At 35.2% G+C, this 26,733-nt stretch overlaps 1 protein-coding gene across 6 annotated transcripts in view; it reads right to left on the bottom strand.

Annotated features, from left to right (window-relative positions):
• The window catches only part of nab (NGFI-A-binding protein homolog), a 287,733-nt gene that overhangs the window by 103,775 nt on the left and 157,225 nt on the right, over nucleotides 1-26,733 (bottom strand). For all 6 annotated transcript variants that reach the window (XM_081735999.1, XM_081735998.1, XM_081735996.1 and 3 more), the window contains exons 4-5: nucleotides 8,491-8,768; nucleotides 6,113-6,271 (exon numbers count right to left, since the gene is read on the bottom strand). In XM_081735999.1, coding sequence (XP_081592125.1) covers nucleotides 6,113-6,271; nucleotides 8,491-8,768 — 437 coding nt within the window. The remainder of the gene's footprint in view (nucleotides 1-6,112; nucleotides 6,272-8,490; nucleotides 8,769-26,733) is intronic.

Genomic DNA, 26,733 nt, shown 5'->3' on the forward strand with positions numbered 1-26,733 from the left:
TAACGGATTCATAAGATCATAATGCATAAATAGCTTATATTTTTTTCATATCTGTAATTTCTTGCTCTGTATCTCCATAATATCATTGTGGCATTGTGGTTTTATATTTCCCTTATAAATGTACAAGAAGTCTTTCACCTGTACTCTAAAACTCTTTCTGTGAGAGAATTAATTTTCATGTTATTTCGTAAGCTTTGCCATTTCGTAAATCAATTATGAAGGGTTCATTATAATATTTTATAACAATTGATACAAACTGATCAAACTAATGCTTGTAGCTATAAATTCGAAATAATTAAAGTAACAATATACATATGTAATAATAGCCGTCATAACATTGTTGCTAGTAATAATAGTATTAATATTGATGTTGCCAACAACATCCATGCTAATAATAATCGTATTGAAAACGATAGCGTTTGAAATTAGGAGGTCTATAATACCTCGTACGTTATATTAATTGTATAAGAATAAAAGTGTGACAATAGTATTCTGTCTAATTCAAGGAAATTATAATTTGCATCATTAATTTGTTAAACGTACATCTAAAAGGTAGCTGTAATTTACGCTTACAATATATTAGTCATATATGTAAAAGGTACAATCTCGAAACATCTGTTTCCATAGAATGGTTCCGTCAACGTAGGGACAAGAAACAGTTAAAAAAAAAAAAAGTTAAAGGTTAGTTGTGTAGCCGAAAAATATCTATATATACGTCTATATACAGATTCTTGAATTCTTTCATCTTCTGTGGTTTACCCCTCTGTAGAAAATATCATATTTCAGCTCGAGTCCAAGCTGAATGTGTAAATGGTTTAGGGTAGTTTCTTTTTAAAAGAAAAAGAAAAAGTTAAAAAAGAAAACGTACCGTTAAGTCTAAAAGTAGGTCAAGTTCATCTCTTATCCCTTAATGGTTTGTTTGGGTTCAGTAAGGTCAACTATGTGTCTACTTCCTTATTATGTTTCCGTAGATAAACAAGAATTTGGTAATTCTGTTTCCTTTTGTTTTTGTATCTTTGCGAATACAATTCGATATTGCTATCGCATACGAATTATTTGGTCTCATATTATTTTTATTCTATCAGCACATTTGTCGGAAAATCTTAGTAATTTTAGAAATCATTATTAAAAGGAATATCACTTAAATTTACATGTAAAAATTTTAAGGCACATATGTAGAAATACTATAAAGGTTTAAAGAATTAATGCCTTTAGTATAAGCTCATATACATACTTTGTAATTGTCTATTAGGTATAGCGTATTGATTAGTATCCTTGATTTTATGATTCAATCCTGTAGTTTAAAGCTCACTAATCGTGTCATTTCTTAGTTTTATGTACTTATTATGAAATTGTCACTATATACTTATATGAGTTCTCTTATATTGAGTTAGGGTATGTTCTATTTCAATTTTAATTAACTTTAGTATGTAGTATTGCTCGAACATACAACAGTGTTGCAACCTACCATAGGTTAAGTCAATGTTGCCAACCCAAAGTAAAACTCATTTAACATGAAAGTGTTGCCAACTCTGAAATTTAATTTGCCATTAGCCCTAAGTTAAAAAAAAATGTTTAGATTTGTCGGAGCAAACTAAAATTTTTTTTCCTTAAGGGGCGTCGACTGTAGTGTGCCACACGCGCCATCTCAATTGGCGCCAAAATTTTTGCCACACTCCACAATTACTCAAACAATTATCGACAATTATTTTTCTAATTGCGTAGACAAGTTTATTTTTTCTTAAATCTTAAAACAAGGAAAAACGAGAGAACAGGGAAATGTTAGTCATTCTCTTCGCGCATTCAAGTTCCTTCCAGCTGTCTTTATTTTTTTTCTTGGATGAAATATTCTGTCTGCTTCATCCCTCCCAGCCAGCTGACTGTCTGCTCAAGAATCAGTTAAACTATAACCTTTCTCGTCTGGAGAAGATAATATTTCCGCCTACAGGAAAGTAATAGATTCCTACTTTTGGTTATCACAACTCTTAAATAAATAGATACTACAGCATTAATCCGATTTTCATTTAGTTAACTTAAAGGTTAAAAAGGTTATTTTGCTAGCCAGTAATATATTCAAAAACTCTGACACAGAGTCTCATCTTCCTGTAATACAACCACAAGTGTTCGATTATAAATTTGATTATTCACTCTGTTTTTGGACGTTTTAGTAATATAAATTGTCACAGACCTAAATTATTATTTTAAAGCACACTTGCAAAGTTTGAACTTTTGAACTCTTGAAATTTTATTAGAAATATAATGTGTTTGGAGAGTCATGGTGTAATTAAGATTGTCTTAGTAAATTGTACTATCTGTAACTAAAAGTGACTCTTTGTACACATGAGGTCAAATGTTAACCTTCTCAGGTTATCAGGGTTTTTGTATCAAGAAATTTTCTCATGTAAAGGAAGCTTTTAGGATACGCCCTCCGCCTGCTTACGCAGTCGCAGAAACTTAAATTCGTTTCATAAATAATTAGAAATCCAATCAGGTAAAACCCTGACTTACCCCTGCCTTCACACGTCCCTAACCTAGTGCCGTGTGAGAATGATAAGGACAAACAAAAAGTGAGGACATCTCTCTTTAGATTCAATTTCGTCAATTCGGGAGTGATTCCATAGTTTTTCGAAGAGGCGCGGGCCTCCGCCCGTTGCCCCCTTCGGGGGAAATTCCGATCACCTTTAGGAGTGGCACAAGCTCCAGCTTGTTGCTTCCTTCAGTTAAAGTTCCATCAAACTCCACGACATGGACTTATCGTCCACAGTCTAACTTGGAACTACGCCGGAACGTTGACACTCTTGTTATAGCCCGTTCTTCGGTCGGGAGAAACTTTGTTACATCCCTCACCGACTTGTGCTATTGTGTCGGCAGTGACTGTTAACTTCCATCATACGGCGTAAGGACGGTATTCCTTCCACCACGGATATTTCATAAAGATTCATCATTGGAGATGAGCAGTGTGTGTTATCACTAATTCAATCCTAAGTGCTCAACTGGACAGTACCTCTGTTCTCACTGTGAGTATACAGTCAACCTACAAACTTAGTTATTACTACTCAGATTCTGCTTACCTAATCTGAACATTGGCTCTACAAGGATCTCTTTAAGATCTCTCATTAATTCAACTTTTGTGTACCTAAATGCTTCCTAAAACAATATTCGTTAACCTGTGCTAACGCTGAGTTGCGTAGAAGACCTCATGTAGGAAAGTCTCCCTGTAATGTATTCAGTCTACGGACTTATTCGAGCCAGCTAATAAAATTCTTCCTAACTCGAACTTGCGTTGTTTACGTCATTCCAAAAACATTCTCAATACTTCCCTTTTGGTGAACGTTTCATAATTCTTTCTCAATATCTATATTAACGCCTCGTATCGACGTGCCCATGTTGTAGTCTACTGGAGAAGGCAGATGACCTGTGGAATGAAATCCTGTTGGACGTAGTTCGAATCTGGGAACTGCATTCACCATTCGTCTCACCTCTATTCCATCATCCATCCAGGAGAAGACCAGCCTGTGCGAAGTCCCAAATATTCCGAAGACTTCTAATCCCGTACGAAGCTCAGTGACGACATCGTCTTACATGAAGTCCTGATCATCGTCCGTCTATCCTGTTCTTGTATTTCAGCCGCTCGAAGTACAAGTAAGTTTCTCGTAATAGTGTTCTTAGTGCTTTTAAGTGATTGTGCTACCTGGTGCGTACGAAACGGCTACAGCAGCGTCGAAGATAGCCCCGGAGTCTTCCCATCTCGACTTAGAGTGCCTGGAGGTAGGACCACGGACCTCAGGTGGGTTATCACTGTTTAATTAATATTTTCATGTAACTGTCATTTGCATTATCTTTTCATCAAGTCGCTTAACTGTAAAGGGGATCACCTCCCAAGTAGTTTCAAAATTACTTTGAAACCTTTTGTTGCTTAAATATCGTTTGTGTGAATTGCTAATTACTTTTGATTTCCTAGATCTCTTTTAATTCGAGCAGTAATCTCGTGTTTAATTGTAATGATATAATAAGTTTTGATATGCTAATTTGCTAAGTATTCTGAATTGGCTGATAGCAGTGGTATTCCAACTCGCTGACGCCTTCTCGCTGATATCTTAATACTCGTAATCATTCGTTCTCTTGTGTACTGACCACCCTCGTCCTCATTGTGACTAAAACCGCCTTGCTTTTGTTATTTGTATTGTTACGGGACCCTAAAGCTGTCCCCCTTGACGAGTGGTCATTCGATAGCCTATTTGCTTGAGATGGACATCTTCGCCTTTGCGCCTTCACTCGATTGTTATTGAAATTGTATGTTATTTAACCATCTATCATCCGAGCTGCATAGCTCCTCTTTGACACGGACTAATTTGAAGTCCCAATATAAACAGCCTTTTTCAAGGCTACCTCTTGCTATCAATATAAACAGCCTTTTTCAAGGCTACCTCTTGCTATTGTTCATTATTATTGTACTAATAACAACCTCCTCCACCAAGACATACTTTGGTGACAGATTGGTGGAATGTGCACGCGCGACATAATTGTTGTCGGCCTGTGACATGCGATACCTAGCGTCACGCACATAATTTGATAACAGAATCGTTGGGATATGTACCCGCTGACTTAAGTTGGTGGCTACATTGAGACTCGAACCCTGGCCCACATAAATAGTGGCCCTGAAATGAATTAATCTTGTTGTGATATAATTAACCTCTGGCGGTATATAAATACTTGTTGTTCTTGGCTATCGTTCTCTATATCGGTGTCTTCACACCCTGTCAGTACGCCCATAAATTAGTTAAGCGCTCATGTATATAAAACCTATATTTTGAATTCTACCTGAGCTTACTTGGGAGCGTGAACAAACTATTCGTTGTTCTTTAAATGCAAATGATAGAATCGGTGTTCTACAACTTTCTAACACTGAGAATCCTACCAGTCCACCACGAAGGTCTAAGCTTCCCCTTGAGACCGTTCGTGGCCGCGACAATATGTCACACTCATCTCTAATGGATCTCTTCGGAGACAGCTATCAGTCTTGCTTTACAAGTTTAAAAAAATGAACTTCCTAAAAGCCATCCAAGCCTATGATTGGGTACTGAATGATTTACTTGACAAATTAAACGCAATAAATCACACACCTCTTTTCGTCCAGATGATGTGTTTATGCACCACATTCACAATCAATGAAATAAATGGCTGTGTTTATATGCTACGACAATCTCTAAACGCTTAAGCTCAACAAAAACATAGAAGGAAATTGTCGGAAATATCATATGTATGCGCTGTACGGCGATTGATTACTTAGAAAAACATGACCTGCATATTTTCAATCTTATGAGTGCTTCACAGTACAGCACCTTACTAGAATTTATTTATATAGTATTAACTTATACGAATATTTTAAAGCAGTCATTTCTTACTGAATGCTCTGTGACGTTACAGTTTTCTGTTCCCCTTCACTGTAAACAACACGGAAAGAAAAAAGGACAAACAAGAAACCTGGCTAAAGCAAAAGCAGTGATGTCGGACAAACAAGAACATCGACAGCGTTGTCAATAGTTTTGCAGGCATACTATTTATGGATCAACGACTATGCGTACACTGTCAACACCTGATAGTTAAAGTGTCTTCGTACGTCATATGTCAGTACTACTGGTGCGTCGGGCCCTAGATATGATCCCCGACCAAGTAAGTTTGTGGTGGACAACATTGTGCCCGTAAGTTTTCTCGGGATATCTAAGTTTCCTCCCACTACCTCATTCCACCAATTCCCCATCTCATTCACTTCAATCAATCATTTACCTATCTTAGAATAAAGGGGGTAATCATGGGACATTAAACTGAAAGATATATGTGAAAGAAGCCCATTAGAGAGAATTAGTCTAGGCTCTATAGATACCTTAATCTGCACTGAGCATCGCTATTGTTCATTTTTTTATTTTACTTTTTTTAAGTTGAAAAAATTCAAAAGAACACCCGATGAACTTGCTGTTTCTCTTGTACTAAAACATCTATACTAAATTTGAACAGAAAGTTGCCGAAAGTAGATATAGTGCAAGATATAGTGCAAGTTAAATAAAATAATAATAATAAATAGTGTGGAAAATATATGTAAGAAACTACTCACCTCTAAGTCTTTACATATTCTCTTCTTGCTGTTCTGAGGTTTAGGCTCGAACTGGGGAAGAGTCCTCACCAGCTGCTCGGCCGCTTCGGCTAGTCGCTGGATTTGAGACTCCACGAGGACGGGCGTTAATTGCAAAGGAGATCCCGGACTAGGATATTCCTGGAATTAGACACAAAACATAACAGATAATGCTAGATTAGAAAAACGTCATCTAAACTCTATTATTGTGATCACGCCACTGTTTCTTTCGATTTACTTTATTTGTTTACAAAGTATTAAAATTCCAGAAATAGCTACCATTTTGTATTGGGAACAATCATATCAATGCTGTTGAGAATCTGTGTCATATTTTATTGACTCTATGTTATCGTTCGACTTTGATTGTTTCTTCTTCAACTTTATCTTCTAAATGCCCCTTTCTTCCTAGCATTATCATCACACGTGTTTGGGAACATGGTGGGTTAGTGGTAGAAATGCTTACTTCTGGTGTGGAGGGTCCCTAGCTTGATTCTCGACCAAGCGATTTCTGGTGGACAATATCGTGTGTGTGTGTGAATTTTCTCACGGATCTCCTGTTTTCTCCAACACCTTCATTCTTCTACTTTTTTCTTAATCATTCGTTTTCATTATTTACCCGTCTCTCATTATTTAAGACGTAAAAGTAGAATGTATCCCTCCATTATTGACAGGTCACTTCCGGAAACTGAGGGATTTCATATTCTCTTAAATCTCCATTAACCTCATCGTTCTTGAGGTACCTATCCGTTTTAAATACTAGTCTCATTTGTCCTTCCCTATTTTAACTCTCACCGTACCCTCTATTTAAGTATTGTACTCTATTATTAATCCTGAGGTACCGCACCATATCTCAGCATACAATTCCTTCTCAGACAATGTCTTAACCAGTCTCACTTACTATTGTTAATAAGACTCAATATTTTTCTTTCTTCTTTACTTGGGTTCGATTCACGGCGGAAACTCATGTGGTTTCGATTCCACGTTAAGTTATAGGTTCGCATCTCACATAGGCTCGCTGCTAAAAGGGGCGCCAAACTCTAGTCCAACCAATCTTTCTTCCATTATTCTCAGCAATTCCTCATTAATTTTGTTTGACCCTGTTAACTTTCTCCACTCTTCTTCCAATCAAAAATTCAAACTCTCCAGTCTTTATGCATCGCTTCTATGTAATGTCCATACCCTGCGCCATAGAGAACAATATTTCACACGAAACATTTAAAAGCTCCCTCGTGGCTAACCAGTTAGCGTACACGCCTTTGGTGTGGGAGACCCGGTTTCGATTCCCGGTGGGAGCTCATGTGGTTCGGATCTTATATTACGCTGTAGGTCCATGTCTCATATAGCCTCGCTGTTCAAAGGGACGCTAAACTGAAAATCAAATCAAAACCAAACATTTGTAGTATGAGTCTTTTTTTCTCTTAACTCTGTACTCAGAGACCCACAAAATAAACTTCTTCTTCCTGAATGTTTATTTCGCCATTCCTATTCTTGCTTTTATTTTCATATTAACACTTCACATCTTCACCAATGATACTACCCAAGTACCGAAAACTAGTCACCTGTTTTACTTTTTCTTCTTTCACTTCTATATTTTATACCAAACGCTTCATTTCAATCACTAGTGCTTTTGTTTTTCTAATGTTTATTTCCATCCCATATTCTTCGCAGCTTTTCCTCAAGACTTCCTAATATCTTATTTTAATTTTCTTTTCAGATTTCACACCAAGAGTTATATCATCTACCAACAGTGGAGATTCTTGATTATATTAGGAGATACGCCGTGTGGACAGCGCAGGTTCAGCTAGTAAGTATTAAACATTTTATATCACAGAATAGAATTTTCATGAAGTATTAGGTTTAAAGAATAAACCACTAAAATTAAAATACTAAAATTTTCGTTTGTTTGAAAGGAAGACTTACTTCTTCATATAAACGAATCGACTTTGAAGTATATGGTCAATAGTGTTTTTTTTAACAATGAGAAATGCAAAAAATGGATAACATTATATATGTGGGTTTTTCGGGGTTCCTCTAAGATTTTCATTCCACCAATTCTTTCATAACCATTAATTTCTAATAATAATAATAATAATTCATAATTCATCCATAATTCGAGTCTCGGAACCTGAAAAACAACTGGACGAGATTTTTTAAAGGAGGGAGTGGCTAACTTTTAATTTACATTCTTTTTAAAATTATAAATACCTACAGAAACAACTGGAAATTTTAGAGAAGGCGTAGCTAGCCTGGGCACCCCGTGGCTACGGACCTGCTCCCAAACTAATGGGCAAATTTGTTTTCACAAAATTCTAATCATTTAAGAAAGTTTAATGCGTGGAAATAACCTAAGAAATGCTTACCTGATTATGGCCAGGTGAAGGTTCACTACTCTCCTTGTTGAAGTTCGGGCTTGGACTACTATGATTGTTACTTGGAACGGCTGACATTGGAGGACTTGGCCTCGCAGTTGGCAACACTGGTGACGTTTGTGGCACCTGTGGCTGCTGCGACTGCTGCTGGGGTTGTTGCGACGGCGGCTGCTGTTGCTGCGATGTTTGTGACAGATTCATCGGCCGAGTAGGGTTGATAGGAAAACCCGCCGCTGGCATGTTAGGGACCAACGGTGTTTGGAACAACGCTGAAAGTAAATTATAATAAAAGATTTATAGAAGAGTTTCGAAATTTCTAATACAATAAAAGATATACATATTTGAACACAATGAGAGTAATACTGACATATACTTAGCATACAAATTTGGTTGTATATACATTGGGGACCGATTACATAGTATGTCTGGGTTATAGCTAAAGTCAGCTTACATACGGGTCTTGCTCAAAAGGTGTTTGTTATTCATTTCCGTAGTACTTTTATCCATAAACAGAAAAGAACCAAATATATGCATACAGGGGTAAATGTGTGTATGTTGGTGTGTGTGTGTGTGTGCGTGTGTGTAATATTAGGATGAATATCTGACAATTACGACGCCAGATTTTCTTTGTAAACTTTCAAAGTATTCCCTGACAAAAAATATACACACTACTTTATATCTTAGGAATTTGAAATAAATAATTAATTATATTGACTAGTTCACTCTATAAGACTCAGATCAATTTTACCACGATACCAACAGAATTCTTCCAACGTCACAGCTGGGCCTTTGTGAAAGTGCGATATCCTTTTCTGTTTACATTTGTTTAAATTTGTAACACTTAAAATAGAAGAATTTGATAATGATTTTATAGAAGAATTATAAAGCTTCTCTAATTAGTTACTGGAAGTCTTGATATTAAACATAAAGGTTCATATACATAACATTTTCATTAAATATCTTACAATCAGAGTTCTCAGAAGTGGATGAACATTTAAAAGAAAGAAGAAAAAAAAAAGATTGTACACACACCGTATTTAAGTTGCTAATATTGAATTAGCACCAAATGAAATTTATTTTAAATGTCGAACTACCATGGTATTTAAAAGATCAGTGACATGACGCTAAATCAGTTAAGAAGATAAGACGCAGAACTATTGTGTAACCTGCCATAAGACTTGTTTTCTCGAACATGCATACTACATATTTAAACAATAATTCAATGCTGCTTTAAGGTGTTGAGTGGTTAGACAGATTTTAGTGTACAGTATGTGATCTGGATATCAATTATATCAATTACAGGGAAAGTTTGTGTGTCTTCAGCAAGAATTTAACTAGGGAACACGACAGACCTAAAAGAAATCCTCGGCTACATGGTAGTGTATAGTTTATTCACTACGCATATATACTATGAACACGTCAGGATAGAGAGAGTTCGCTGTGTATTCATATTCTTTTGCAACTTCAGAACTTCTGAAAGAACTTATCTCACTCCCACTTTTTTAAAAAAAAAATTCTAGTAAGCTATTAAATGAAGAAACATGAATTTACAGACACTTTCTTGGAAGTATGTAATGTGAGTGTGCAATTTGTGTCATCATAATTATTGGAGACATAATTTTCTTCACTATACGAAAGGATTTGATGTCAACTATTAGTCCATGTAACAGCATTTTGTCTGGCTCACTCTAAAATTTCGAGTTCTTAACTGTCTCTAAGTAATTTAGTCGAATTCAAAAAAGTAGGAGTGAGCCTAGCAAATTGTCTTAAGATTTAAGATCGTGAATCTAGAGCACACATCACTTATTAAAATGAATTCTTGTTAATTTTGAATTATGAAGCATCAAAAAAAAAAAAAAAAAAAAGTTGACATCCTTCCGCAATTGAGGAGTTGGCTACATTGAAGATGATAAAAAAAAGTCACAGAGAAGATTTTTCTCTCCACTTCGCTGTTGTTTTTTTCCTTCGCCCCATACAAACTTTAAGTTACGTCCTTTTTTGTTTCCAAGGCGTTTCCCGTAGCATCCCCTGCCACGGTGGTACCAGCGCTTTTGTTTTGTCGTAATTAATATGCAGCTCAGAAGAAAAAGGAAACAAGGGAGGGGAAGAGAAGTAAAGAATAATAAAAAAAACTGGCTAAACAGAAAGGAAAAGGTGGAGTGAGGTAACGGAGTACACAAACTAGCAAAAAGAATGATAAAAATTAAAAATAAAAAAAAATACACGGGCAGGGGTCAAGGTTTGGATGTACTAAAAAGAAGTAGCAAGGCAGCCGAGCCATGTAGCGAAAGCCAACGTCCAAAAAATTAAGAGTACAGTATACCCATACCAAAAATAAGTCTAGGAAAAAAAAGACACACTATAAAGAACAAAAGAACATCACTCTGTTTCAAGGTCTTCCCGGAACAACAGAAGAAGATGGGGATAGAGACAGAGAGAAAAAGAGAGAGACTCTGTGGTAAAGAGTTTTTGTGAAGTGTCGGGCGCATACATACACAAAAAATATTAAAAAGTGGATCTAGTTTTTCGGGTGGTGAGTTGGAAGTTTTGGTTCCAGACAGACAGCTTGAAGAAGACCAAAGAGAAGACAAGAGAGAGAGAGAGAGAGAGAAAATTATTCTCTTCCTCTTTCTCTCTTAGCTTCATCTCTGTACCTTGTTCCCAAACTCTTCTTCTTCATCCCTTTGCATCTGCGTATGTATGCATGTGTACGGTGTTACTTCATGTAAGATCTTGTCAGACAACAAATAGTCGCCTCTCCCATTTTCATTATGTGCCTCAACACATAATGCATAGGTACATTCTCTCTCTCTCTCTCTCTCTCTCTCTCTCTCTATATATATATATATATATATATATATATATATATATATATATATATATATATATATATATATGCATATGTTTCTACCATTTGTGATGTGTACAGACAATCACAATATTAAAGAAATGAAGTATTTTATACGAAAGTACATAGCAACAGATGAAGTAGCCTTAGAAAAATCCTAAATAACCTATGATATCTCGAAGTTTAATAATAATAATAATAATAATAATAATAATAATAATAATAATAATAATAATAATAATAATAATAATAATAATAATAATAATAATAATAATAATATTAATAATAATAATAATAATAATAATAATAATAATAATAATAATAATATTCTCCAAAGATGGGACATATATCAATTGATGTGATGTCGAACTGAACAAAGTGAGAAATGCTTAAGGGCGAATTAACATGCGTAGTTTTCGAGAAAAAGGTTACAACGATCATGTATTATTTACATTGGCTAGAAAAGCTTAGCAATATGTGCCATGTAGATTGTTTTAATAAAGATAGAAGAAGAGAATTAACATTATAGATACAGAAACTACAATATGTCGATAAATAAATGTAAATAGTTACTTCTGTAAATTCTTTTATTTTCCGATCCATATAGAACCAAGTAAATAACATATTAATATAGGAATACATAACAGTGTTATACATTCTATGTTTATTGGTGCTATGATCGGGAGCTTTGACTAGTTCCGAAGTCAAGTAAAGAGTAATAATTTATAATGGCATTAAAAGAGAATTGTTTAGATGATATTCAAAATGCGTTAGAGACATGTCAGAATGTTTTGGATAATATATGCAATTAATGGAATGAAATAATCTGTTCAAAATTTCAACATTTGAATGAAGGGATTCTAGAGTTGATCGGTTCGATAGAGTAATACAGAGCTATAAAACTTCATTATTTCATTCACGTGTAGTAGAAAATATAGATTCTGCAACCGATAATAATAATATCGACGTCAAAGAAGCTAAAATACATATTTCAATTAAGAATCTGTGTGATACCCTGCAAGGAACCATTCATATCTAATTACAGGACAGCAAAGAACATCGATACTTCAATGAACCATGATGAGTAATGAGACGATTGTTAATGATCGATCATAGAATGAAGGTGAAGAGAAAGACCTGATTTTAATTGATATTGTAATCAAATCTGATCCATTTCAAAGAAACAAATGATATTGCGAATAAATATGATTAGTTCGAATTACGAAGTTTCCTAATTGTGCAAAGTGCAAGTGCTAAAGAAATGGTCCAGACTAAAAGATCGGAAAACTGACAATCTAAATAATAAAACAAACCATTGCTTCGCCAACGTGTAACGAAAGTGAACACACCGAAACTGCAAAGAATTTCCAGGTGGTGAATCAAACATATAACTATATTGATGGTAACTGGACCAGCGATGATTAATGTGTACAAAGTAGTAATTAAATTAATCCGAAGTTTATTTAAATTAAATGAAAATCTTGTGGGACCATATAATTCTCGCAAATCTGAATAAAATTAAAACATAAGTCCCGTGTCATCCTCTCTGATAGAGTCAGGTGGTATGGGGCACATCCTTTAGCGGTGTGTTAGTGCTCGATCCTTGAAGAACACTCGATAATATTGTATTATATATATGTGTATGTGTGTGTAGATATAGATATAGATAGATAGGTTCTATATATAGAAGACATTGATTCGATTCATTAAGTACCACCTTCTTAAAGTATATAATAAATGGAGCTGGAAAAGTTTTGCAAGTGAAACAATTGTAATATTGATCCATTTTTCTCATTAATTTGAAAATTACAGATAAAAGTAGCGAACCAATTACAGTAAAGAAGTCTTTTATTTATACAGCATTTATATCTGATTATCTTTAACAATACGTTGAAATAACTCGTAACTGCCAATGAGCTATTTGCGATAAAAATAAAGACTATGGTGATGTAAGAAAAAACGAGTGGCTTTCTATGGCAACACAGTATGTGGTCATTAGTGTTGACAATAATATTTCCAGTGTTGCATATAGTCACTATTGTATGAACTTGGCATTGATCGATATGTGTGTCTCTGAAGCTACGCGACAGTTACCTCTCCCCTCTTTGCTTCCTACCCCTTTCCTCTCAAACCCTTCCCCTAAGTTAGAACTTACCGGTGTGTCTCCTCCGCCCTCGATGTCTGCCCGCTTTTATAGGTGACCTTGATGGGGCTGCTAAGTACGCTTTGCGCACACAAAGTAATACGCATTGTTAAAAAAAAAGAAAAAGAAAAAGTGTAAGGTATGAAAAAAAAAACTCAAGTAATATAAAGCCCTTACGATCTGGCAACCTTGCGATATTCAGAAACAAGAAACAAGCTTACTTTTTCCTTTTTCTTTCTTTCGTTAAGCGAGTCTTTTCTTTTTAGTCTTTTGTTTAACTCCATAGAGAACCGTGTGCAACATCCGAAAAATACGTCTCGTCACAGTGCTACAACAAGAAAGCTTCAATGAATTAAAACAACATTTGAGTCGAATAAGGTCAAAATATTTCTTTCAACGACTCAATAAGCAGAAACTTTTGACTGATTGGTGTTTAACATGCCTTTCGAGCACAGAGACTGTATGAGATAAAACTAGTGCAATTCGAAGCACCACTCGAGTTTGTACTCCAACATCAGAGGTTGAACCCGGGACAACACATACAGGAAACAGTCCGCCTTTACACACACACACACACACACATATATATATATATATATATATATATATATATATATATATATATATATATATATATATATATACATTTACATACCTCCCAAACGTTGTTGGTGTTGTTTTGAAACACCCGATATATACAGATGACAGCAACAGTTCTTCGAATCCTGTCTCTCAATTCATGCAAGTTAGAGGCAGTCGAGGCACATTGGCTCGGTCCTTTACAAAACCCCAAGGGCAAAATTTGCATGGAGTAAGATCCGATTATCTTGGAGGCCATCGGAGATAAGTCTCGTCATAAAGTCATGATGACAAATGCAGTGGTCAGTGACATCATTCAACCAATCTCGAAGAGAGTGATGACAATGTACAGGTGCACCATCTTGTTACCAAAATAAGTTATTTGGTACATCTTGCATTTGGATAAAAGCCATTCTCTGTGCACAGCCAAAGATGTCATTCCAATTATGGTATCTTCAGCGAAAAAGAATGGCCTATTAACTTTTCGTTGGGAAACAGCACAGAACACTAACTTTTGGGGAGTCTAGTTCGCATTGGGATTTTCTGATCCCCAGATTCTAAGATGAGGTGTTGCTTCATCACTGAACACAAACACTCTCAAGAAAGTCATCATTTTGCTACTGCAACACTTTAATTCTGAATTTGGAGTGCACAGCGTAATCAGTAGGATTTAAAAACTGTAATACTTTAAGTGGTAGGGGCGCATATGTACGCGTCTTTTTTAAGACCTTTCATACTGTCATCACTAGCATTGAAAGTTCATGATTGGTCTTCCCAACAAACTTTCTAGAACTTCATAAGAAAGACTCCCTAAAGCGCTCAACATCCTTTTCAGACGCTCTTGGTCTTCCCATACTTTTACCCTTGCACAGACATTCTCCTGTTTCAAACTGGTTATGTCATCCACGAATCACGATTAAACTCTTTACAAAACGCACATTTACATGACCAGGAAATGCACTAGAGATGGGCTCTCTATCACTGAGCCATCATGTTCTCTTACCAATGTACATGATTATAGAATAAAATTGACCCATTCTTGGAATACTATTTTTCCACGAAAATATGGCACAGATAAACTTGAGTAAAACACATTGAAGTCAGTGAGCAAGAAGCAAGTTTGTTATTAGAATACATGTTGCAAAACGTATGAATAGCAAAAATTGTTATCAAACCCTATTATTAGAAAATGAATTTTAAAAGGAACATAATTACCCAACTCTGTTTATTCTTTTTAATTTTTTCGTCATTTTATTCCCTTTTGGTTCGTTCATTAGTGTATCCTATTCCAGTCCTTATTATTAAATTCATTTCTCCCCTTTTGGTATAGTAAAAAAAGTAAGAAAAACTTTATTCCAGGCTCTTGCATCAACTTGTTTTTCATATTTTGATTTTGTAATTTTTTTAAGAACAGAAAATGAAGAGAGAGAAAGAGACACATAAAGAGAGAGAGAGAGAGAGAGAGAGAGAGAGAGATTCTAAGAAACCAGCCATTTGTTTCCTGGGCTTTGCGATATAAATTTTTTCCCTTCTACTTTTACGAACCTGCAAGTTGAAAAACTGTATATATATATATATATATATATATATATGTGTGTGTGTGTGTGTGTGTGTGTGTGTGTGTGTGAGCGCAGGAGAGAAAAATGAAGGAAGAAACAGGGTAAAGCATAGAGGAAGCTTTAAAAAAAAGCCTTCATAGTTTGGTGAATCAATACCCTCATCCATTTTGTAACTCTTCTTTCATCCCAGTTTCTTCTCCAGTTTTTTCTTAATTTCTTATATCTATATATATATATATATATATATATATATATATATATATATATATATATATATATATATATATATATATATATATATATATATATATAGTGGCCTCGACGACGACCAAGCCTCCCTGAAAAATGCGGCGAGGTCCAAGAACCGCATTAGATGAAGTTATTGCAGAAAAAAAACGAAAAACGTCTCTAAGAAAGAATTAAATAAAAAAAAAGTCACATATAGGATGAAGGGAAGGAAAGGGTTTAGAAAAACTGCACCAAGAGGAGACTCCAGGAGGTTACGAAAGCACGTTTTACTTTTTTCTACCTCCTCTTTCCATCCTTCGCCCTTATTCTTCTCCTCCCCTTATTCTCTGTGTTACTTCCAATCCATGTTTTTTTTCTTCTTTCTCGTAAAGCTTGGAGGTGACCGCAATGGATGAGGAAGAAGCTAGACTGGGTCCAGCTTGGACAGTTTCAGATACTCCTTCCACCTCCTCCAGCAGATAAAAAAAGAAAAAAAAACTTTTACTTCTGCGGATACGTCATGGTAGATAAGAAACGGAAAATTCTCTGTAGAAGTAGTTGGTTATATTTTCTTTGTAAAATATACTCAGAAATTAGTTTTCTTCATATTTTCCAAAATTAAACCTTAAACTCTTATTCTGAAAGTACAGAGTGGCTACGTAAAATCTGTTCGACTCCTGTGTCTGCTGCCTTCACTGGTTTCTATGTACGAAATGAAAACAAATGAAAGGGTTGTGTTCAATTTTATGCTGGAAGTGTGACTCAAATTTATGGAATCATTATTATCAATTGAGTTTAGAACATTTTCCTTTAAATCTCGTGCGATGTAGGTTAATCCTTTAGGTGGCATAAAGATATTGTAAAGAAATTGCAAATCAAAGATCCGGAGAACGTAGCGGCCCATCCGCCATAGAAATATGGGACGTGAGGCAAATTGCAATAAGAGGAAATAAACAATATTGATGTTGATTTCGCTCAATTTGAGATACGTAGAATAGTTCAAGAATGTCGAAGTATAATCCAAATTACTGCAAATTAGAAATAAATAGATTTTCAATGGATATTTCTGAAACCATGAGCCAATTCCCAAATTTTTCATCACCGAATGATTATTCATGAAACAAGAGGAACTTTTTTTTTTGTCTGTTACTTCGTATTTTGGATATTCACGTGCCCATAAAAGGTACAACCAAGCTTTGTGCTAGTGTCCCCTTTTAAAAGAGTCACCTTGCATAACACCTACATTGGACTGCTAGGTCAGGATCGAGGGGACGAGGAATCCAATAATTCATAATTGTCCACAAATAAGAACAAAATCAATTATGAATTATTAGATTCCTCCCTGAAGGTTTAGTAACAGCGCACTGCGAGCTTATTGGCTGATGCCACACGCCAATTCTGGTGACGCGGACTATAGCCGCACAAGTGGTTGCCCCTAGATCAGCTAAGAGGGTTGAGATCGATTAGAGCAAATAAAATGCATATAATGTATATGTCAACGACTCTGAAAGATCATGTAGTATGTTTGTATTAGTTTAACTCAAAAATCACTTAAAGAATTAGAATGACTATAAGCAACCTATTATCTCGCTTAAACTGCATGAGACTGACCAATAGCAAAGGTGAAACAAGATGTAAGAAAAAGAAATTGAAGTAACTTATTTTGACTCAATTGTTGATTGAACAACGATTTCTATTAAATGGATTTTATCTATCATTCTCTATAAAATAGTTCCGAATTACTTCAGAGTTGCAGACTCCTCTCTTTATGTTTAGGACAAGGTATGGGCCCCATATCTTTATGAGAGGAGCATGAAGGGTGTCATATAACAATATTCAAACCATACTTGTTACGTGATAATTTTCCGTATTTTTAAACGTTGATACATGTTCTTCATTGTGTACGCACATTCATTTTATTAATTTATAGTTTTTATACTATGAAACATTTAACTCTAAAACAGTGTTTAAGAAACTAAGATTTGGGTGGCCTGGTGTTGTCCATGAGACTCGGGAAAGTTTCAATTTCGTCTGAACAACAAGACAAGTTGTCATGTTTCTCGTCCCATCTCAACAACAAGACGAGTTGTCATGTTTCTAATCTCATCTCAGCAACAAGACGAGTTGTCATGTTTCTAATCTCATCTCAGCAACAAGACCAATTGTCATGTTTGTCATCTCATCTCAACAACAAGACCAGCTGTCATGTTTCTCGTCTCATCTCAACTACAAGACGAGTTGTCATGTTTCTCACCTCATCTCAGCAACAAGACGAGTTGTCATGTTTCTCATCTCATCTCAACAAGACGAGTTGTCATGTTTCTCATCTCATCTCAGCAACAAGACCAATTGTCATGTTTGTCATCTCATCTCAACAACAAGACCAGCTGTCATGTTTCTCGTCTGATCTCAGCAACAAGACGAGTTGTTATGTTTCTCACCTCATCTCAGCAACAAAGACGAGTTGTCATGTTTCTCACCTCATCTCAGCAACAAGACGAGTTGTCATGTTTCTCATCTCATCTCAACAAGACGAGTTGTCATGTTTCTCATCTCATCTCAGCAACAAGACCAATTGTCATGTTTGTCATCTCATCTTAACAACAAGACCAGCTGTCATGTTTCTCGTCTCATGTCAACTACAAGACGAGTTGTCATGTTTCTCACCTCATCTCAGCAACAAGACGAGTTGTTATGTTTCTCACCTCATCTCAACAACAAGACGAGTTGTCATGTTTCTCATCTCATCTCAACAAGACGAGTTGTCATGTTTCTAATCTCATCTCAGCAACAAGACCAATTGTCATGTTTGTCATCTCATCTCAACAACAAGACGAGTTGTCATGTTTCTCACCTCATCTCAGCAACAAGACAAGTTGTCATGTTTCTCATCTCAACTTAACAAGACGAGTTGTCATGTTTCTAATCTCATCTCAGCAACAAGACCAATTGTCATGTTTCTCATCTCATCTCAACAACAAGACGAGTTGTCATGTTTCTCACCTCATCTCAGCAACAAGACGAGTTGTCATGTTTCTCATCTCAACTCAACAAGACGAGTTGTCATGTTTCTCATCTCATCTCAGCAACAAGACCAATTGTCATGTTTCTCATCTCATCTCAACAACAAGACGAGTTGTCATGTTTCTCATCTTATCTCAACAAGACGAGTTGGTGGCTTCTACCGGACGGATCAAGAAGTTTTGTCTACCGGACGGACAGACAAACGGGCAAACAGTTTAATTAAATATATAAAAGAGTTTTGGTTGGTAAACCAGTTTTTGAAAATTGAGGTTTGACAAATATCGATAACATAATATTAATTTTTCATTTTGAATCCAATCAAGTTCATAGTATTACTATGCGTAGAAACTTATTGTATTGTAACGATTCGACAATATTTTATTTTACATAGTTAATGTAGCATTGTTTATATGTACAGTACACAGTACCTACACCAAATGGGAAGCAGGAAGGAACACTTGTGATGCCGATTGAGAAGCTTAATTCTCCTCCCTTCCCTCATGCTCATCGACTAAACAGTTTTTTCCTATTCTTTTTTTTTTTTTAATTAAAACTAGGGGAGTGTTTATGTAATGTTCATACACTGTACATGAACATGTCTGCAGTAGTGTTTTTTCTTCTTTTTCTTTTTCTTTCTTTTCTCTTCGTATCTGAAGTCCGCATTCTTCTCCGCACAGCAGAACAGAACAGACTCTGAAGTCTCGCTGCTAAAGGATGGCGGCAAAAAAAGAAAAAAAAGTAAAAGTAATAACAAAAAAGAAAGAACTATGGAGAAAAAAAGGAAAACCATTTTTCCTTTTTTTTCCTTTCTTTTCTTAGTGTTCCTCAGCTAGGAAGACCAATAAAACAGCTGACGTCACCGGTCTCCATGGAGATGCGTTTTTTCCTTTTGGTCTACTCTTTTCCTATTCTTTTTTGCTTTTCCTTTTCTTTTTGCTTTTTTCTCTCTCTTCTGTGTGTGTGTGTGTGTGTTTTTTTTCATTTCATAGTGTCTGTTGCTAACAGAGTCTGAGCTCAGTGCAGTAAAGAAAGAAGAAGCGAGCGGTTGAAGAAATAGGGTAAAACCAGGCATATACATCGTGCGTTGCCTTCCGTTCATCTCTCGTTCGATCTCAGAGCCATCTATCGCTAATTCTCATCAATTGATTGTTCGTTAATTACTTCTATTATCACTTCGGGCGATTCTACTATTAATTATTTATGAGGACGTAGAAATAGCTAAATAGCTTTAACCATCCTCATCTACGTCTTCAAATTTAGAACATAAGTATGATGACTGTATTGCAGTGAGGTCGGTGAGGGGGAGTTAAAAGGTCTTGGATTGATTTTGGAATGTGTTAGTATTGTTAAAACTTCCAACAAACTTCTTTTGGTACTGAGAAAGCTCTATTGGAATTCAGTTTCATAACTTGAAGGGGACCCTCGGTCTGAAGGACCGTTATCGCCGTCAATGGTACTCATATTTTAATTAATTGATTAATTATAGGTTACGTTCGTTTCAACAACAAGGCTGGATGAGATACGACCTATGGCTTAAAGTGGGACTCGATCAGATTTTGTCTGATGCAAGCACACCCAAAAAGATCATAAAACCCGAAGTCACATGTACACAAATCATGCACCTGTTGGTCATGAAGAGGCGCGAGTTCATATTTTGCATTGGCGGCACTGCTATGTAGCGATTGAAGCAATTGATATACTTTCCTAAATTAAGCATCCTACTCGTACAGCCCATGAAAGACTCTCAGTAGTCAATGGATATTAATTAAGCGACGTGGTAAGTAGTACCACCTGTTTCCATCATCGTTATTTCGAGCTTTCTTCACCGAAGTTTGAGGTCCCAATTAGTTCAAGAAGATAGCCTATATGTACGAGTCAACACCGAAATTTTGCATACTCCACAGGGAATAGAACCCAAGATAATGCACACCACAAACCAAGTTAACCTTCGATTAGGGTTGTGCGAAATCCAAATTTGGATATATCTATCGAAATATCAAAATATCTCGTAGTCCTGCACTCAATCACACAAGACTACAAGCAACGACAAATAACATAGTGTTTGTTCCACAAACCCACATCGCCACTATTCTCAACAACAGAAGACTTCAAAAGTTCCATCACCTTTCTTGAGCTCTCTTCAACTTGTAAGGATCTGAAGCAGTCATTGTAAAGGTTATTAGCTTCTGAAGATGAACCAGATTTCGGAGTTCCACAGGATATATCCTCAGATTCCCAAATTAATCATATTGCAAAGTTTATGGACTTGAGATCACGAGGCCATAGTCCACATTCTTCTACAGGTCGTTCTCCCAGTCCAGTGACTCAAGAGGATATTATTATTTTTCCTTCTACCGAATATTTCATTCGAGTAATGATTATATTGAATTTTTCTTTTTTGTATTTATAAACGGTGGTGGAAGTGAGACGGTATGCGGTGGTATGCCATACCGCCTCTGGTTTTTCAGTAATGAAGACCTCTGATTTTTCAGTGACCAAGACATACCGTCACTGGAGAGTAGACGCTGAAATACCTTTAATAAGTCCATTTTTATACACAGTAATTGACGAATAGCTTTGTTTGTAAAAAGATTTTATTTCTTATGTAGAAATAATTTCTAAGTTGACAACAGCGAGATTTTTGTTATCTTTTTCCTACCTTTTGTTTTTAAAATGAGGAGTCTTCAAAGAAGTTAATCTAGTTTATATTTTGATGTGCCATATTGAATTGTTTCTTTCTTATCGTGTGTGTGTCTTCTTGCATTAATGCATATAAATGTCATGTTTTGAGCATAAACGGATTTAGGAGCATAAACGGATGGGGGAGGATCTTAGGGGGGTTTGGAATACACCTTAGTGAAGTAGGGAGTCCGGGAGTTTTCCCGCAGGAAACAAAAACTCGTTTCTTGAGCATTATGAATTCTCTATAATCGGAAGCTCTCCGTTGGTTTTCAGTCTTTATGTTGATAGAAATGCAATATTTTAGGCAACATACTCTCACTGTATTTAAACATTTAGATAGCCGGTATGTCGAGTCAAAATCGTAATAAAACATACCACCTCTGCTTTTTTCCCCATGTCGAACACTGTTTATACGTAATTATGTCGAGAACCGTTGGTCATATCTCTATGCTGTCTTCATTAATTGAATAAGTTGTTCCCAAGGAAGGTTTTTAGGTATAAAATATTTGAAAAAGTATTTAATCAATAAAAAATCAAATATTAAAAAAAAAAGTAATTTCTACACCTGATGAACACTCTTATCCTAAAATATGCAGCAACCAGGTAACCAACAAAGTAAAGCGGGTTGCATACAACCAAGGGGGTTAATACCCTTTGGTGGCCAGCTTTTTCTACATTTGCAAATTATGGAAATAAAACTGTAAAACGTAGCACAGTTTTAAGAAAAGTTCGCCCATGTTCACGGCGCAATATCTTCGCCATTGATTATAAGAATTCTACTGCGTTTTGAACATCCACTAGGGAGCAAGGCGGCTCAGTGGTAGAGCGCTTACATTTGGTGCGTGAGGTCCTGGTACGATTCCCTACTAAGTAAGTTTGTGATGGAAAACATCGTGTCCGTAGGTTTTCTCGGGGTACTGCCGTTTCCTCTAACTTTCTTATTCCACCAATTATTCCATCATCATTCACTTGCTTTAATCATAGTCTTCCTTAGCCTAAAGGATATAATCGTGGGACGTTAAATTGAAAGAACGATGAATAATAACTTAAACATCTACTAGCTTCAACTGTTAGCTGTCAAATGACATGATGATATGCCGGACCCTTTGAGATTTAAATACTTTGCAATTTGGGACACTAATGCCATCTCGTGCGGAAAGAGCTTACTACTTTTTAGTCTACCTGATATTTTGATGTGGTTTTGCACTAACGTAATAAGCTATTCTCAAGGTAGATTCTTAACTATATTTTTTTAAAAAGTCAATAATTTTGATAATAATTTATTATTACGTATTCGTTCGAGTGTGTTTCGTAGAGAAGGCTATTTGATAGGAAGTTAGTACCCTACTTTTAGTTTAGGTATCTAACTAAACAACTAATGGCAAAATTAAAACATTTCAAAGAAAAGTAACCGACTTCAAAAAGGCATTTAAAAGCAGAAAATAATAAAAGAATTAAAAAGCAGATAATAATAATAATAATAATAATAATAATAATAATAATAATAATAATAATAATAATAATAATAATAATAATAATAATAAGGCGCCTAAAAGCAGAAAACAATTTATTTAGATCATAATAATAATAAATTGTCTGCTTTTGTTTTATTATTATTATTATTATTATTATTATTATTATTATTATTATTATTATTATTATTATTATTATTATTATTATTATTATTATTAGCTTTTTTTAACGTTTTTATTGTTTTCTGCATTTTAATTTTTAAAAATAGGTTCGTACCTTTAGAAAAGTTTTATTGAGTACTGTTTAACCCATTTTCTCGACAAAATTTATTTTAAAATAATTAAATACTATCTTATTTTTTGCAGTTTAGTTTTGGGTTATATTTTATAAACCATACTGTCTTTTTGCTAGTGTCGTGATAATAATAACACAAAACATGAATAGTGCATACTTTAGTATCAATTCCATCTTATTAGATGGCGTGGTTATTGTATAGCATTAATTTTAGGTTTAATATTTTATTCTGCATTTTCTCAAAAACTGCGCATGAGGCTACTATACACCTACCAACATCATTATGTGTTGTTTAATGAGATCTATTGTTTCCTATATCTTTTTTATCTTTGGACTTTTTCTTTAAACGTTAATAATAGAACTGTAAAATTTGCTTATTCAACTCAAAGTGAGAAAAAGAAGATATCCATTCATGTTTCAGGTCCTTGCTATTAGTTTTCGGATGTAGCATCGAAACACTCTTACTCGTAATGTAGCGAAGTTACGTAAAGCAAGTTTTTTCCTTTAAAAAATCGCCTCACGTAAGAAGTTCCCAACTGCCGTCCGGAATACTTAAACAGCTGGGAGTCTCGTCCTTGCCTTACTCAAGCTGCAGTGTATATCAAAGCAAGGAACAGATAGAAATAATAATAACAATAATAATACTAAAAACCAGAGGAGTGGGGAAATGGGCTACCATCAAAAGCAACAATCAACAACAGAACAAACGAGTCGTGGATGGAATGGGGCAACAAGAATGTGATATTTTACATCTATAGTATAAGAAAGGTCCAGTTTTATAATAATTATTACATCATAAATTTATTTATGGGTGCTGGTGGAATGTCAAGAGGAAAATAGATATTCTAGTGTATTAATAATGGTTTACGTCTTTGAAGTTTTCAGGATTATTTTCTACTCATAATCGAGTGGGTTAATAGAAATTTAAAAAAAAAAAAAAAATCATGCACTGCAAGTTCTTGCCATTCAACATAAGAACAGCTACCCAACGACTGTCTCGTAGACTAGATATAGAATTGTTATTAAAATTATCGATCCCATAGGAATAACCTTCAGCAGTACATTGGTCGAAACTAACGGTCTTGATCTGACAGTGGAAGATGTAAATTAAAAAAAAAAAAAAAAAAAAAAAACTACCAGGGACCCTGAATCACGTGCCCTTAAGATGAAAATTTAATTTAAATAAATAGTTTATCTATCCCAAGAACTATTTTTAAAATATAAGGTTCAGACTTTAACTATTTTCAGACTTTAACTATGACTTCTTGTCTGTTATACGAACAAAATAACGTAGCACTTTGTATAAGAATAAGATTTTTTTACAACCAAAAGTGTAAGACCTTTGGTATGCAGTCCAACTACGCTGAACACTTGGCCACTTGTGTTATGTGATAAGCGCATCTTATAATATGGTTTTTCGTATTGACTTACGTAATACTTTAACATATGAAAGTTTCATTGGATTATCTGCTGCAAACATGGGCAACGGGAAATAAGTATCATGGTGTACTTTTCATTTATTTTCGATGTCACTTCCTTCAAAGGCCACACTTCGCGCCAAATTTTGTCAGTACTTTCGCAATGTTTTTTTTTTTTTTTGTTTCGTTTCATCCAATTAATTTTCTCCATTCTTCATCATACCCACATGGCCACATTACTACTATTCGTCTTTCGTCACTACTTCACAATTCCTGTCTGTTCTGTACAGTGCAATGAGAGGATAACATTATTTTGATACAAATAAGGTGGGTACGTTTGTTTCGAATTATAGATCTAGAAAGAGTATAATAATCGGAGTGGGAAGGGAAAGGAAAGAAATATATATCACCTAAAAGATGTTTATTCACGTTTGTGGCACAAAAAAAAAGTGTTCTTGTTTGTATGTGATGCCAGCGCCATCTAGCAAACAGTCAAGTCTCTCTCCCTCAGACAGTCAGTCACATCACACACCACACAACGAGCGAGAGCGTGTCGTATAGTCAGTCGACTCACGACGACGACGTACGCGGAGCACGTGACGACGGCCGCCCCAGACAAGTTCTTCATAAAAGACACTGAAATGGGAAAAGTTCCCAGACGACAACAAAATGGCCTCTTTCAAGCTCCTCCAGGTCTATTTTTATGACGTCATATACAAGCTGAAGATAAGCTGGATGAATTTCAATGTGTTTTATATCTCCAAAAAGCAAGGATTCCGACTTAAAAGTTCCCTTTTCTTTTCATTATTCTTTCGGGCAAATTCTTTTTAAATTTTTCTCCTTCTTTGCACGGAGGGAAAAGGGGGTTTCTGCCAGTAACGTTCCTCCGTAGTTACCGCTTTCCCCTTTTTTTTTTCAACCTCTGTGTTGTATTTTTATAAACAAACCAAAAATGTTGATGTACAAACTTCCTCTTTCAAAAAAGATCGATAAAAGAAAGGAAAAAAAAAAGAACAAGGAATAAACAACCCCGGAAATCGTTACGACACAGAAAACAATAAAATAAGTTGACCAAAAGATTTTTTTTTTTAAATTCTTCTATCCTCTCTTTTTGTAGAGAAAATAAAGAAGAAAGGTAAACTAAGACATCGTCATCAGACATGCGCTGAATCTAGACAATTGTAAATAGCTCCCACCATGTATTTTTTTAAAAATAATTTCCACGTTTTAAGATCGAAATCGGACACAGTGGCTATAAAGAAGTTGATAATAAAAGAGATTTGACGAAGACATTACAGGTATTTCTCGTATCAATTATCATATTACACGGAAGTTTATGAAAAATTATTAAATTATGTGTGACTCACATCTTGCATATTCTTTTTATAAAGCAAAAATATGTCTGTAATACTAATATGCAAACTTCAAAAGATTTAAGAAAAACGGGTTGTATAAGCATCTAAGATAAAGTACTTAAATGTTCTTAGTAATTATTATGAGCTTTCTCATGGTTACGCGGTTAGCGTACGAATCTTTGGCATGGGAAACCCGGATTCGATTCCCGGAGGGAGGTTATGTGGTTCGGATCTTACATAAAGCTGTAGTTCGCGTCTCATATAGCCTCACTACTGAAAGGAACTCTAAACTGAAAATCAAATCAAATCAAAATTAATCATTATTGTAAACGCTAGATGCCTCACTTGGTAAATAATCCCGTTTCTATATAATCAATTATATGATTTTTGATAGATTTTTCCAGATAAAATGAAATGAAATATTTAGTTATTTGTCTCACAATTTTGCATCGAGGCTAAGGGAGATGGTGGTGACGATAATAATGAATGAAATGGTGGAATGAAGAAAAAATGAGAGAAAACTGGAGAACCCCGAGAAAACCCATGCACACGGCGTTACTTCACCGTCTCGAGTATCCAAGTAAATAACTTTTTTTTTTTTTTTTTTTTAACGCGTACTCCCAGGTCTGGT

Source organism: Thermobia domestica, chromosome 13 (assembly GCF_964235325.1).
Source record: "Thermobia domestica chromosome 13, izTheDome1.hap1.1, whole genome shotgun sequence".
NCBI classification, from domain to species: Eukaryota; Metazoa; Arthropoda; class Insecta; order Zygentoma; family Lepismatidae; genus Thermobia; species Thermobia domestica.